The sequence below is a fragment of the Danio rerio genome, chromosome 13, assembly GCF_049306965.1.
Source record: "Danio rerio strain Tuebingen ecotype United States chromosome 13, GRCz12tu, whole genome shotgun sequence".
NCBI lineage: Eukaryota > Metazoa > Chordata > Actinopteri > Cypriniformes > Danionidae > Danio > Danio rerio.
The window spans coordinates 200236-215000 of NC_133188.1; the positions used below are offsets into that span (position 1 = coordinate 200236).

Below are 14765 nucleotides of genomic sequence, written 5' to 3' on the forward strand. Positions count from 1 at the left end.
AAACACAACACAGAGAATCACAGGTAAACAAAAACAACATGATAAACAGAATTCAGTGCGCTGAGGCCCTCTAGCGGCAACTGTCAGACCTGCAGCACTGACTAATGATGATAATATTAATCATTATAATGATAATAATGATAAGATAATAATGACAATAATAATAATAATAGCACACTGTAAAACACAACAGTCAACTTTATCAAATGAAATAAGTGTTGTTAACTCAAAATTGACTGAAACGTTAATTCTACTCATTTAAAAAGAGTTTTACTTCTCAATCCTTCAGCTCAAATGGAGTAAGTTCACAGAACTTATATAGATTAGTGGTTTGAGTTGCGTTGCAATAATAATAATAATAATAGTAATAAAAAATTATACTAGTAGTAATACTATATCAGTAATAATAATAATAGTAATTATAATGATAACAATAATAATACTATTAGTAACAATAATAATATTTAATAATATTAGTTAGTAATAATAATAATAATATTAATTAAAAAAAAAAAATAATAATAATCAGGGGTGGATTTATCCAATAATCAAGGATTTGTAAGGGGTATATAAGCAGTAAAAGTAATTTAGTCTTTTGTGTTGACATTAGTTTATTTCTCTTCCTCTATTGGCAGATTATTTTGCTCATTTTAATAAAAACTCACTTCATTCATTTTCTTTTCAGCTGAGTCCATTTATTAGTCAGGGGTCGCCACAGTGGAATGAACCGCCAATTTATCCAGCATATGTTTAAGCAGCAGATGCCCTTCCTGCCACAACCCAACACTGGGAAACACCCATACAGACACACACACACACACACACTCATACACTGTGGAGAAACTGGAGCACCCAGAGGAAACCACGCCAACACGGGGTGAACATGCAAACTCCACACAGAATGCCAACTGACCCAGCCAGGACTCGAACCAGAGACCTTCTTGCTGTGAGGCGATCGTGCTACCCACTGCTCAGTGTTGGAGTGTTTTCTAGCTGCACTGATAGTTTGTCCACTGTAACAGACAGATGAGCGCTGGGCTCTGTATCTGTAATGGAGCCTCTTTTTGTGTGTTTCCTGCTGGTTTCTGTGGTTACCGGTGTGTGTGTGTGTGTGTGTGTGTGTGTATGTGTGTGTGTATGTGTGTGTGTATGTGTGTGTGTGTGTGTGTATGTGTGTGTGTGTATGTGTGTGTGTGTGTGTGTCTCAGTGTCAGGTTTCCTTCCTCCTTATCTCTCCTCATTTGTGCGCTGTGATTTCTTAAGTTCCTTATCGGTGAGTGATTGATGGTCTCAGCAGCAGGTTCTTCTTGTTGTTTAGTGTACATACAGGATTACATCTTCATATCTCACACACTGCTGATCATCCCTCATGGTAAAGAGCATTCATTAGCAGATATCTAATAATCAACTGAAGGCCGAGTGATGGGTGTGCTGTGTCTGAGCTCTTCTTGAAGACACTCTCACACACACACACACATGTAAATCTGTCACAGCAACATTAATGATGCACAGACCCTCACACACAGTTTAGTAGCGTTTACTCTTATTGACTAAACACTCAGTTGTGTGCATGCATGTTTATCCACATTTTCAACAGTTATGCACATCACAGTGTTTCCATCAAGCATTTTTAATGTGATATTGGAAAATGTGATGAAATATTGGTAGGGAAAGCCAGATCTGCTCAGCTCAGCTCAGCTCATCTGCTCCAGCTCGTTTGTGTTCATATTTTCCTTGTTCCTCATTGCAGGGTTAACTGATGATCTGTACATTCTGCCTTCAGGCTCTTCAGTTTACAGTTGTGTTTGTCTGAAATCTGGAACTGAAAGAATGAAACCAAAAGAATGCATTTCTATAGTTTACATCCAAACTGAAGGTATACTCATTTATAATCAATTTAGTCACTTTAACTATTATGAACAGATTTAAATGAATCATTTGGTACCATGCATTATGTACGTACACTACCGGGCAAAAGATTGGGCTCAATATGATTAAATGTGTTAAAATCAGCTTCTCCTGCTCAACAAAGCCGCTTTTATTAATCATAAATACAGTACAAAGTGTAAAAACGTGAAATGTCAATGCACTATAAAATAACTGTTCAACAGGAGTTCATCAGTTCATTTAATCATTTATTACAGGGATTTTAAAGGGGAATTTTCAGCTTCATTACTGCAGTCACATGATCCTTCAGAAATCACTCTAATATTAGTTATTATCTATTATTATTATTATTATTATTATTATTAGTAGTAGTAGTAGTGGTATTGTTATTATTATTATTAATAATATTATTGTTATTATTATTTTATTATGATTAAAGTTATTATTGTTATTATTATTACTAATGTTAATAGTTATTAAAGCAATAATGACTGGAGTAATAATTTCATTTGAATCTACATACAATAAGAAAGCAGTTATTTACAATTTTAATAAACATTTTACAGTTGAACAATTTATTTACATTTAATAAATGCTGCCTTAATCAACAGAATAATAAATAAAAACATGGGAAAAAAAGGAAAATGACCACAAACTTTTGTCCCGTAGTGTACAGTGTACTTATATTAAAAATACATATCTTTTTATAGGCGATGCGGTGGCACAGTAGGTAGTGCTGTCGCCCTAAAGCAAGAAGGTCGCTGGTTTGAGTCTCGGCTGGGTCAGTTGGTGTTTCTGTGTGGAGTTTGCATGTTCTCCCCGTGTTGGCGTGGGTTTCCTCCACAGTCCAAACACATGCGCTATAGGGGAACTGATCAACTACACTGGCCGTAGTGTATGAGTGTGAATGAGTGTATGAGTGTTTTCCAGTGATGGGTTGCGGCTAGAAGGGCACCCCAAATTAATGAAGGAACTAGGCCAAAAAGAAAATGAATAAATATTTTTATATATAGTTTATATAATTATTTATATTACTATTATTAAATAGTGTAACCCCAGTAATATTGTTTAAGTAGCGCCTTTAAATCTGAATTCTCAAAGAGCTTAAAGGATGCAGACAAATACTCTGAGAGTTTCTGTCGTGTTTCTATTCCAAATATCTGAAATCAAGGAGCATTTCCTAGACAAATAAAATCTAGCATTGTTTTTAGAAATAATGAAGAGAGTTTTTGCTTAAAACAAGCAGAATAATCTGACAATAGTGGAAGAGAAATAAACATATGTCAAAAGGAAAAACAAGATTATTTGACTTATTAATTTGCTTGTTTTAAAGAAAACTCAATCTTGCCTCATTATTTCTGACAATAGGAAAGAAAATAAGAAAGAAAATGTGTTTTTGCAGAGTGTGATCAGTCAAAACCTTTAAAATCCTGAAACAGCACAGAGGCGCTTCTCCTGATTCTGCAGATGTGAGAGTGAGGCGTGTGGATGTTTCAGTCGCGGCTCTGATTGTCTTCTCTACAGCACGCGCGGTCATGTTTGCTGGATCCAGTTCTACAACAACAGATCTGCTGTGTGTGTGTGTGTGTGTGTGTGTGTGTGTGTGTGTGTGTGTGTGTTAATCACTGATACACTTCTGTTCTGCTGAAACACAACACTGCTCCAGCATCAGCCCTTAAATCAACACCCTGAAGGGGGAAATTACACAGACATAATGAACACAGAAATCCTCCTCATTTACTCTGCTGCTGGTTATACTGGGACAGAAATATGATGAGGAAGAAGAGCTAGTCCTGATTCTCAATGTTTTATATTCCCTTTCTATGTTTGCCAGAGGTCTTAAAGGGTCAGTTCACCCACAAATGAAGATTCTGTTGTAGTTCCCCTGCCTCATGTGGTTTCAATCATCTGAGACATCTGGTTTATTTTAGAGACACAAATGCAGATATGTAGATGAAATCCTGGAGCTCTCTCATCCTCCACAGACAGCAAGGGTCCCAAGATAAACATCGAGAGCGTCTTCACTGCTATAATAAGGTTTCTGTCTGTATCAAGTATTCTAAATGCAGCATCAGCTGGTGTTGGGGATGACAGACAGGAGTCCTGCACTGTGGTCAGAGGGGTTGTGAGCTGTTCTTCTTCAGAATAGTGTTCAGGTCACTACTGATGCTGCTGGAGGAAAACCTTCCCTCACTCGCTCCTCCAAAACAGCCCAAAGTGCTCAATAATGTTTAGTTCTGGGTACTGTGCAGGCCATGGGAGATGTTCAGCTTCACTGTCATGTTCATCAGACCGCTCTGCCTCCAGTCCTGCTGTGTGTATCACTGCATCATCATCCTGACACACACCATCGCCTTCAGGATGTTTTACCCATTGGGTCACATGCTCCTCCAGAATGGTTGGTTAGTCCTTGGAAGTGACCCATGAGCACCAGGTCTAGAGAATGCCATGCTATTGAGCCCAAACCCTCAGTGACCCCCCCATGCTTGACTCTGGGCATCAGCAGTCTGGGTGGGCCGCTCCTTTGGGGCTTCTCCACACCGTAACTCCTCCTGCTGGATGTGCTTCCTCTTCTTCTTGGTGGTCTGCTGACATGACTCTGGACACCGCGGCTCTTGATCATCACACACTCTTGCTGTCTCGCTCACAGACACACACCAGCACTCTGTCCTCTTCTGAACTCTGCTGTGTCCCCATAATGCAGTGTTGTGTGCAGTATGTGCTGTGCTGTTCCTCTGCTGATGAAGCTTCACACTCTGCTCTACTGCTGGACTGAAGATCAGTGAAGATGAACAGCAGGAGGAGACAAGCAGACAGAGCACCGACAACACCACACTGGCCAGAGCTTCAGCTTCAGTCTACATCCCCTGCATATACAGCATTATTTCTGTGATTATGTAGTTATTTCTGTGCAAACTAACCCTTTAATTAGAGGTATTTGGAGATGTGAAGAGCAAGACCGATACTTGTTTCATTGGAAAATACCTGAGATGCATGGAGCTCTCGAGATTCTCAGGAAAAAAGGTGAAGCTCAAAGTGACTCACGAGTTTAGTAAGAAACATTAAAGCTGATCTCAATCTCAGGAGCTCTAATGCCCACACCGTCTGCAAAACAAGCTTTCTGACTGCGTTTGTGTCCCGTTTCTAGTCCAAACAGCTCAAAAAGAAGCACTTCGACACAATTAAACCATCGTGTCTTCATTTCAGAAATAATGAGGAAAATGAAGAGAGTTTCTCCTTATGATCATTTCTCTTCCCCCTTTGGCAGATTATTTTGCTTGTTTTAAGGTAAAACTCACTTGATTTCTCCTCATTATCTCTGAAAACAACACCATAATTTCTGCTTGTCTAGAAAATGCTTCTTGATGTAAGAATATTTAGATATTTGGACTTGAAACAAGACAAAACTCTGAGAACCCATCTGTGTAGTGTAGTGAATGTGAGTTAGTGTGTTCAGTGAGCTGTGGACGGAAACAGTAAATAAAGAGTGATCAAACAGTAAATGTGTGTGTGTGTGTGTGTGTGTGTGTGTGTGTGTGTGTAGTGTGTTTCCTCCTGACAGTGAAGCGTGTGGAGGCGTGACTCTGAGCGGCCCCTCGTCACCGCAGAAATACAGCCTCCAAACCTGTCGGTGCAGTGCAGGACTGAGCGCTCGCTCTACGCTTTACTCCTGAGTGCTCAGTGTGTGTTTCTGGAGCGTTCAGTGTGTGTTTTATTTCTCAGTTCAGAGATCAGAGCCGGTTGGAGACATGCATCAGGGGCGTCTGCGCTTACGGCCCTGGCTGGAGGAACAGATCCAGTCCGGCAGATACCCGGGAGTCCAGTGGCTGGACCAGGTACAGTTCAGCGTATATTAATCCCACTTATAAACTCTCTATAGTCAGAATTATTCACTCCTGTGATTTTGTTTTCTTTTTCAAATATTTCCCAGATGATGTTGAACAGATTGAGGAGTTGTTCTCAGTGTTTCCTCTAATATTTGTTCTTCTGGAGAAAGCTTATTTGTTTTATTTGGGCTAGAATAAAAGCAGTGTTTAATAGTGTTAAAGTCATGTTAAGGTCAATATTATTGGCCCCTTCAGCAATATTAGTGTTGGATTGTCTCCATGAACAAACCACTGTTATACAATGACTTGCCTAATTACCCTAACTTTACCCTAATTACCCTAGTGAAGCCTTTACATGTCACTGTAAGCTGAACACTAGTGTCTTGAAGAATATCTAGTCTAATATTATGTGCTGTCATCATGGAGAAGAGGAATCAGTTATTAGAGATGAGTTATTAACACTGTTATGATCAGAGATGTGTTGAGGAAATCTGCTCTCTATTAAAGAGAAACTGGGGATACAGGCGGGTGAATAATTCTTCAACTGTATATGTTCCTTAAACTAATTTAAAGTTAAATTATCCCATCATTCTTGCTTGAAAACTCATTGTAAATTGAAAAACACCGCCGGGGTGTTATTAAGCATTATGACAAGACTTTTATGACTTTAATCAATGTCAGTGAAGGCTTATATGGCTCTATGTCCAATAAATTGTTCATTTAAAGTTAAAAAATCACATTTTTCTGACCACACTGATGTTTGTTCTTTCTTTTAAAGCACTTTCTTTTCACCACTTATTTTACATTCTCATAGTTTTGTTTATAGAAAACAAGAACATTTATTCTTTTCGTACTGAAATCAAGACACAAGCACTAATAGTGTCTGTACTTGACTGATCTTTGACACAAGTCACATCTGTCAAATGTCCTTTACTCTGAACTGTTATTGATATTTCTGTGTTGAATTAAATTACTATTATCCCTAATTTATGTATTATTATAACTGTAGTCGGCCAGAGTTTTCCAGATCCCCTGGAAACATGCAGCGAGACACGGCTGGAACATTGACAAGGACGCAACACTGTTCAGGAACTGGGCCATTCACACAGGTATACACACACACGCACACACACACACACACACACACACACACACACACACACACACACACACACACACACGCACACACACACATGCACACACACACACACACACACACACACACACACACACACACACACACACCTGCAAATGAACAGTTTCTGTATTTGGTGTGTTTTGGGTTTTTCCGGTTGTGAGTTGCATTGTGGGATGTTGAGTTTTTGTCTCATTTCTAGTCCAAATATCTAAAAACTCTTAAATCAATGATCATTTTCCAGACAAGCACAATAATATAGTGTTGTTTACAGAAATAACAAGTCAAAATGAAGAGAGTTTTTCCTTAAAACAAGCAAGCACTTGTAAATAATGTGTAATAATCCTAATAAGTCTCCTCCTTTTGTGTGTTCAGGCAGATATAAGCCTGGAATAGACAAACCGGATCCTAAAACGTGGAAGGCGAACTTCAGATGCGCTCTCAATTCCCTGACCGACGTCAAAGAGCTGCAGGACAGAAGCATCAAGAAAGGCCACAACGCCTTCAGGGTGTACGCGCTGCTGCCGCACTGCAAAACCATCAGGAGACGCAAAGGTACGGCGGCACCGTGCAAAAGTATGAGACCCCCTGCAGGACCGGTGGATTATTTAACAAAATAAGACAGATCAAAATAAATGCGTGTTGTTTTTAATTCAGCACTGCCCTTAGAAAGATATTTTACAGAAAAGATGTTCAGCTCACAGGACACTAGCTGGAACTATTACAATAAGTTTGTGAGGTGTAAAGGTTTTTAATACAGTGATGATCTATGACTGATTTTATAACATCTCTCTTGTGAGGTTTGTTTGCAAGTCTGCTTCTGATCTTCAGAAAATCCTCTGATTATTCAAATTATTTGCAGATTGCCAGGACAATTAAAGGATTCAAACACAACAACAATAACTACAATAATAAATAAATAACTCACTGATGCTGCGAAAGGAAACAGCCAGCATTAAGATGGAGGGGGTGAAAACTTTTGCACATTCCAGATCAAGGTCAATTGTACTTAATTTGTCTTCTGGGAAGCATGCAAATGTTCAACTTAAAATGATAAATATATATGATATAAAAAAGATAAAAATGGACATCTATATACTGCTCAAAGGTTTTCACCCCCAGCTCTTTAAGCCTGCATGAACTGGAGGATGCTGCAGGCTTTAATTTCAGTATGCTGACATGGTTCAAAGTCAAGCCTTGAGTAGGGGGCGGGGTTTTATTTGTAATGGTTGGAGGGGCGTGGCTAAGCAAACTTCGTCCAATCCCTGACAAACTGATGCGCTCTAGCAAAATAACCCTGGACATCTACAGGGGGGTTCACAAACTTTTGCATAACACAGCAACATGACATACTACATTTATGCCTTTAGTAGATCTAAAGCAACTTACAAAAGAAGAAGAGCGTCAGCAGTGTGTTGGTAATAGTGTTTGAGTCGAGTCTCGTGTGTGTTTATCAGCAGCGTTACGGTATTCAGACACAGACAGTAAAGAAGCTTCACCTGCAGCACAAACACAGAGAAACTCCCTGGAGAGATTCACAGGTACGAGCCGCGCACACACACACACACACACACACACACACACACACACACACACACACACACACACACACACACACACACACACACACCTGCCGAGACAGTTTGTTACAGCTGAATGTTTCAGGTAAAGTTGGTTGAATGTGTAGCTGTGGTCTGTGTGTTCTCCACAGAGGCCTTCTGGAAGTTTCCAGATGACAGAGGAGCGTCTGCTGGACTGATGAAGGACTCAGAGGAGGAGCGAGCGCAGGGTATTACGCAGTACACTAGTGTGTGTTTTACTGACGGTAAACATTAGTACAGGTGTAAACACACTGATTACTGACCTGTGCAGGACTGCAGATCAACAGAACAGACGAACACGAGCAGACAGAAGCAGTGCTGAAGGTACAAACACCACACTGTGGCATCATGGGAGATGTAGTCCTCATCATCCTACAGCAGGACACATGTTGATGATGAGTAGAGTCTTCATCACTTATAATCCTGGGGAAACAGAGTAAATTGAGTAACTCTTATACACACAACATCAGTGGATTCATTACACAGAACTATAATATGTGATACAGAAGTAAATCATATTAGACTAGCTCAGCTCTATATGAGGAAACACAACACACAGCGTCCTCATGATGTGGCGAGGGGATAATACAACAAAACTAACAAAACAAAGGACAAAACTACTCGTCCACCCCTGCAGGCCTTTTATAAGCCCAGTTACAGACACGCGTGCAAAATAACCAAGCCAAAGTACACACAACTAACTCAAAACTCTACAGTGTGGAATCATGGGAGATGTAGTCTTCATCGTCCTACAGCAGAGCTCATGTTGATGATGAGTAGATTCAACACTTATCTTGGCGACACACACACTTGCACATTAACCCCTCACAGCGTCCTCATAATGTGGTGACACACACACAGTGAAGGAAAATACAAAAAACTACCAAAACAAATGACAGGAAGGATTCTAGTCCACCAGTGCAGGCCTCTTCTTGTTTCTATTAGCCCAATTACAGCCATTTGGGCAGAGTAAAATAACCAAACCACACTAAAGCAAAACACTATAGCATGGAATCATGGGAGCTGTAGTTTTCATCATCCTACAGGACTCACGTTGATGATAAATAAAAGGTGCGTTCGACTTCATGCAGCGCTGCGCAGATCGATCGAAATCTGTCTTAAAGCGGTGCATTCTGGTTAGAAATCTTGTCCGGATTGATGCTGCGCCGACGCCACGTGACTGTCACATGTGGCATCAAAGTACCGCGACAGCGCTCCGAGATCAGACGGCAAACTCAGACCGTGCAGCTTCTGAAGAGCGACTGCAGGAGCTTTGATGACGACACCGATATTACACGATTGGCCGAGTTCACCTCATGACAACAAACACGTGTATTTCAGGTTTATAATTGGACAAATTCCGATTCAAAAGTTTCAAAACAAACAATTCACTTTTTACACCCTCTCTATCCTGTACACATCTTGCTTATTAAAAGACTACAAATATTTTACTGCAGTAATCATCTTTAGTTAAATAATCTGGTTATAAAAGTTAGCTTGTTTGCGCAGGTTTATTTTTAACTTTTTTTTTATACAGACTATTTACTGCATTCATCTCCATGAACTATTTTATTTAATAATTATAAAATGGTTTTATTATTATAATATAAATATCTATTTTATTTCCTGTCTAGCAGTTTATAGACTACCTGCTCTTTCTAGAAAACTTCTACATCGCTCACTTATTTTACCTTTTGTTCTTTTCAACACAATCTTTTTGGATTAAAATGCTTTTTTGAAAATTCATTCATTATCCAAAATAATGTCATTTATTAAGACCTAATCAAAACACCTTGTTTTGCTTTTTACATTGGAAATTTTTATATCTATAAATGTACATATATGTAAACCCTTTTTTAGCATATTTAAACAAGAAGTATTAGCCTAAAGATTGATGTTTAACTCCTAGAATTTATGCTTATTGCTTTGTATTTAATAGACCTGTTCGTTTTTATGTTTATATTAACCTCTCATTTCCTCTTATTTCTCTCATGCATTTGTTATATATTTTATTCATAATTCTCTCTTATTGTTTAAAAAGGAATTACAGTTTGTAGAAACTGTATTCTGTTTTATTTGTAAATGTTTTGCTGTTATAAATAAAAATAACAAAAAAATATGATGACGCCATGTGATCGGTCATCATGACTGCAGCAACTTTGAGTCCCGAAGTGTCCAGCTGTCCGTCTTGACGGCTCTGTTATCAACTCCGCCCCGCCTGCGCTCGGCTAATCTCGTTGATCACCGGCTGCAGCTGAGCTTCATGTCGAACGCACCTATTGTCTCAAACAGAAAACAAGATTAACAAATGGTCTCCATCCAGCTGTTTCAGTGGTCCTATAGATCCCAAACGCCTCAAACCCAAACCACAGCAGCATCCAGGATGCGAACTACACATGACTGACGATTAGGGGGGGTGTAAACTTTTACAGTAGTTGTTTGTAAATGCTATACATGCCTCAGTGAATCAAAATATGCATTTATTTAAATTACATCTAGCTTATTTATGAAATGAATATACGTTTCAGGATAATTGTGAATTACAGCATCCTCTAATTAGCTATTTCAGACGTTAGGTCAAAGAATGCGTCAAGTTTGACTACTTTTAGAATATATGTAGTATATACCAACACCTATTTTACGAGTGAACAGTCTTGTAAACACTTACGGGGCCTATCGGTGCTCCACATCTGCAGTGTCAGGCTGCTGATTAATGACTGCTCAGACTGATTGACGCGATAATTAGTTCACAATGGTATGGGCCATTATAGGGGTGGTCAAATGTGTATTTATATTATTTATTACTTTAATTGGTAACATTGTAATTTAAAAATAGAGCTCAGAGCAAATTATGTCACATTATCAAAGTGAGACCCCTCATTACATCTTGTTTTGATGTCCTTCAGATGGAGCAAGCATTTAATCCCCCAGGACCCCCCTTGTTATTCACCTGGAAGCATCCATCTCGGGTGAACAGAATATTGTCAAAACGGAAGATTATTTAGCTTGTTTTAATGAAATACTCTATTTATTTTGACTCAATATTTCTGAAAACAACACCATATGGTTTACTTGTCTAGAAAACTTCTTAATTTCAGAGTTTTTTGTTGTTGATATTTTAAATTAATGGCAAGAAACAAGACAAACAACAAGAAACGCATCCTCTGCGGTGAGCTAAATCTAAACTTAACTGAACCCAGTGTTTGGTCACAAGACAGTGTCTTTATTAGGTGTTCTTGCTCAGTTCAGTGTATCAGTGATGGTAGAATGGATGACTGAAGTTAACGCGCATTTGTCCTGCAGATTGTGGATCATCTGAAGACTCTGGATCACTGGGCTTCCTCATATGACGGCGAGCGAGGCTGGAGACCCAACTCCACATGGACGGGGTGCCTGGGTAACAAAACATCCTACTCTACCATTATATCCAATATAGAGGATAAAAACTAACAAGAGTGTCCCAATAAATCAGGGAATGCCAACTCTGGCTATCGAGATCTCAGCTTCTTTCAGTGCACTCAGTGTGTACTAGACTCATTGCAGAAATATGGGTCCATTTCAAGCATCTTCCATTCATATTCCTTAAAACAAATGTAGAGTTGACGGCACACCGAGGCCATGCTTTACTGACTGTTCTGCCTTTTAATAACTGATGGAACAGAGTTGAGTCATCAAAACACCACAGAGGATCAAATCCTGAAAGGGTCAGTTTCAGAGAGCTGGAGAACATTTTCTCTCACACACGCACGCACGCACGCACACACGCACACACACACACTTACAGCTTGTAGAAAGTGGCAGAATAGGTGTTTAAAGTGTTCATCAGAGATCATATAATGCCCTAAATCTGTAAACACCTCTGTTTTCAGGAGAGACGGTGGACTTTCCAGGATTCTCCTTTCAGACTGACTGTAATCTTCACACTATTTCACCAGCACAGTATGACTAGAAGATCCGCCACTTCATCTGAAGGAAAAGCTCAGCAGTGCATGAACAGCTCAGAGACTGTGAAAAACATCCAGGAGGATTTTGAGTTTAACTTGAAATGATTTCTGTATTTCCTGAAATGAATCTGCAGTTCACCTTCAGCACATCTACACTGCAAAAACTGCAGCTCTTACTCAGTGTGTGTGTGTGTGTGTGTGTGTCTTGTTTCTAGTACAAATATCTAAAAACTCTGAAATCAAGAAGCATTTCTAAACGAGTAAACAGCATATTCTTGTGTTCAGAAATACTGAAGAGAGTAAAACAAGCAAAATAATCTGAGGAATAGGGAGAAGAGTTTTCCTTTTGACATTAGGATATTTTGCTGGTTTTGACTCATTTCCAAACACAAAAACATTTATAATTTGTCTAGAAAATGCTTGATGTATTAATATTAAGATATTTAGACTAGAACAAGACCAAACCCAAGAAAGAGAAGCGTTTCTGCAGTGTAATGATGGTGAATCTGCACATCACTCTTCAGCCACACCATATTTATATTATAATAAATCTTTCTTTGACTGTTTGCTGTCATTAGTGTCTCGTTCACACTGTTGTTAATATGCAGACGTGTGTGTGTGTGTGTGTGTGTGTGTGTGTGTGAATCAGCTCTCAGAGGTAAAGTCTGCATCAAATCAACATGTACAATGTCTATTAAGAACTTATTATAAGGGAGTTTTTCCTTAAAACAAGCGAACAAAATCCACAAATGGGGTCAGAATTTGGGGTTAATGTGGTATATTTCTTACCCCATCAACAGATTATGCTTATTTTAAGGAAAAACATGCTCAGGTTTGACCCTTTTTGAAAACAAAACTATGTTTACTTAAAAAATGCTTCTTGATTTAAGAGTTTTTAGATATTTGTATTAGAAACAGACATTTTCTGCAGTATATCAGCAACTTCAAATGTATTTGTTTTGATCGTATTAATATAAACAGGGTAAAATGTTTTTCTAAGCTAATAAATAAAAAAGGTGCAACATTTAGACTTAAACATAAACCTCTGCAGAAATACTGCTGCGTATTGGCTGTTGTTGTTTCCAGCATCAGTGTTCATCATCCAGCACCTGCTGCAGAGGCGGAGCTTAAGACCGTAAAGACCTCCTCTGATTGGTCAGATCTAGATAAACACCCTATGCATGACACATTAAACTAACCTCATCTATTGCACTCAGCTGCGGTGATGATGATGATGATGATATTACTCTCATACTAATAATCAGATGTAGCGTGCATTCCAGAAGACTGAAGGAGGATGCAGAAACAGGTGTGGTTTTAACGCCACTTTAATATCAGTGGGACTCCTCGTATAAACAGCACAACTGCAGTAAAAGCAGTCAGTGTATGTAATGGATACTGACGCCCTGAGCGAGCAAATATTAATTGTGGTAATAATAAAAGTTGACGGTCTGCAGACCATCAGAGAGTGCAGGGTCAGTAGTTGAAGGCCCGACTGAAGCTGCGTTTCTGTCCTCCTCCTCCACCGCGTCCTGAGCTCCTGAAGCCGGATGATCGTCCTCGTCCTCCACGGTTTCCGAATCCTGAACGATTCCCAGAGCGATTCCCGAATCCTGATCTGTTCCCGAACCCACCGCTGTTCCCGAAGCCCGAGTTGGGCCGCAGACTCTGCTCCAGCTCCGGCAGCTGTGTGGCTGTGCTGAGCGTCCAGCGCCGGCTGTCCTGCCACTTCTCCTGCAATCACACCAGTGGAAGACACACTTGAAGACCATTATAACGGCAGATACTGATTACACACACGTTCTGCAGCCTGAGGGAGTGTTGACTGTAGTGTGTAGAGTGTAATATTGTAGTCTAAATATAGAGCACTCATGACACACTGCACATCAGCTTTAAGTGTCTAGTCTCCACATCTGCTGGCTGATTAGTGACGGATATCACTGAGCAACAGTTATTTACTCATTTGCAATGAGAATGCTCAGTGGTAAAGCATTACTTCGCTACAGCAATCCACACTTCTAGATGTTTAAGAGGCTAAACTCAAACCAGACACCTCCAGACTGCACACACTACTGTAGAATGTGACGTCTGCTTCACTAATATCGTCACAATGCAGCTCAAACACAGGGGGCGCTGTTGTATGATCACCAATGATAAACTGGTGGTCATGTCTGGAACTGCAGCCAAACTAAACACTACTGAACGCTCATGTGTGCAGAGATCAGCTTCAGTTCTGCAATATAATGTGCTCAGATATTAAACTTTGATTTTTTTTTTTTTACTAAAACAGGTTTTCATGTAATATAATAAAATACAGATTTACTTTTATAATTATTTTCATAAACAAAAGCTCATAAAAGATTGTTCATTC

At 39.4% G+C, this 14765-nt stretch overlaps 3 protein-coding genes across 6 annotated transcripts in view; 1 reads left to right on the top strand and 2 right to left on the bottom strand.

Annotated features, from left to right (window-relative positions):
- chs1 (chitin synthase 1) overlaps nt 1–11168 on the bottom strand; it is a 31161-nt gene extending 19993 nt beyond the window's left edge. For both annotated transcript variants that reach the window (XM_073919318.1, XM_073919316.1), the window contains exons 1-2: nt 11119–11168; nt 8714–8873 (exon numbers count right to left, since the gene is read on the bottom strand). The gene's annotated coding sequence lies outside the window, so the exon portion shown is untranslated. The remainder of the gene's footprint in view (nt 1–8713; nt 8874–11118) is intronic.
- Nucleotides 5514–12960, top strand: irf1a (interferon regulatory factor 1a). 2 transcript variants are annotated; one of them, NM_001040352.1, is given in 8 exon segments: nt 5514–5723; nt 6724–6823; nt 7225–7404; nt 8307–8390; nt 8561–8638; nt 8722–8774; nt 11754–11847; nt 12320–12959. In NM_001040352.1, coding segments are annotated over 8 exon segments (756 nt in total). In that variant the 5' UTR covers nt 5514–5636; the 3' UTR covers nt 12400–12959.
- A 746-nt stretch (nt 12961–13706) lies between these two features.
- ddx21 (DEAD (Asp-Glu-Ala-Asp) box helicase 21) overlaps nt 13707–14765 on the bottom strand; it is a 10424-nt gene continuing 9365 nt past the window's right edge. Inside the window, exon 16 of one of the 2 annotated variants that reach the window (XM_073920030.1) lies at nt 13707–14128. In XM_073920030.1, the coding sequence (XP_073776131.1) occupies nt 13871–14128 (258 nt within the window). In that variant the 3' untranslated portion in view covers nt 13707–13870. The remainder of the gene's footprint in view (nt 14129–14765) is intronic. The other variant, NM_001127335.2, reaches the window with a different exon arrangement.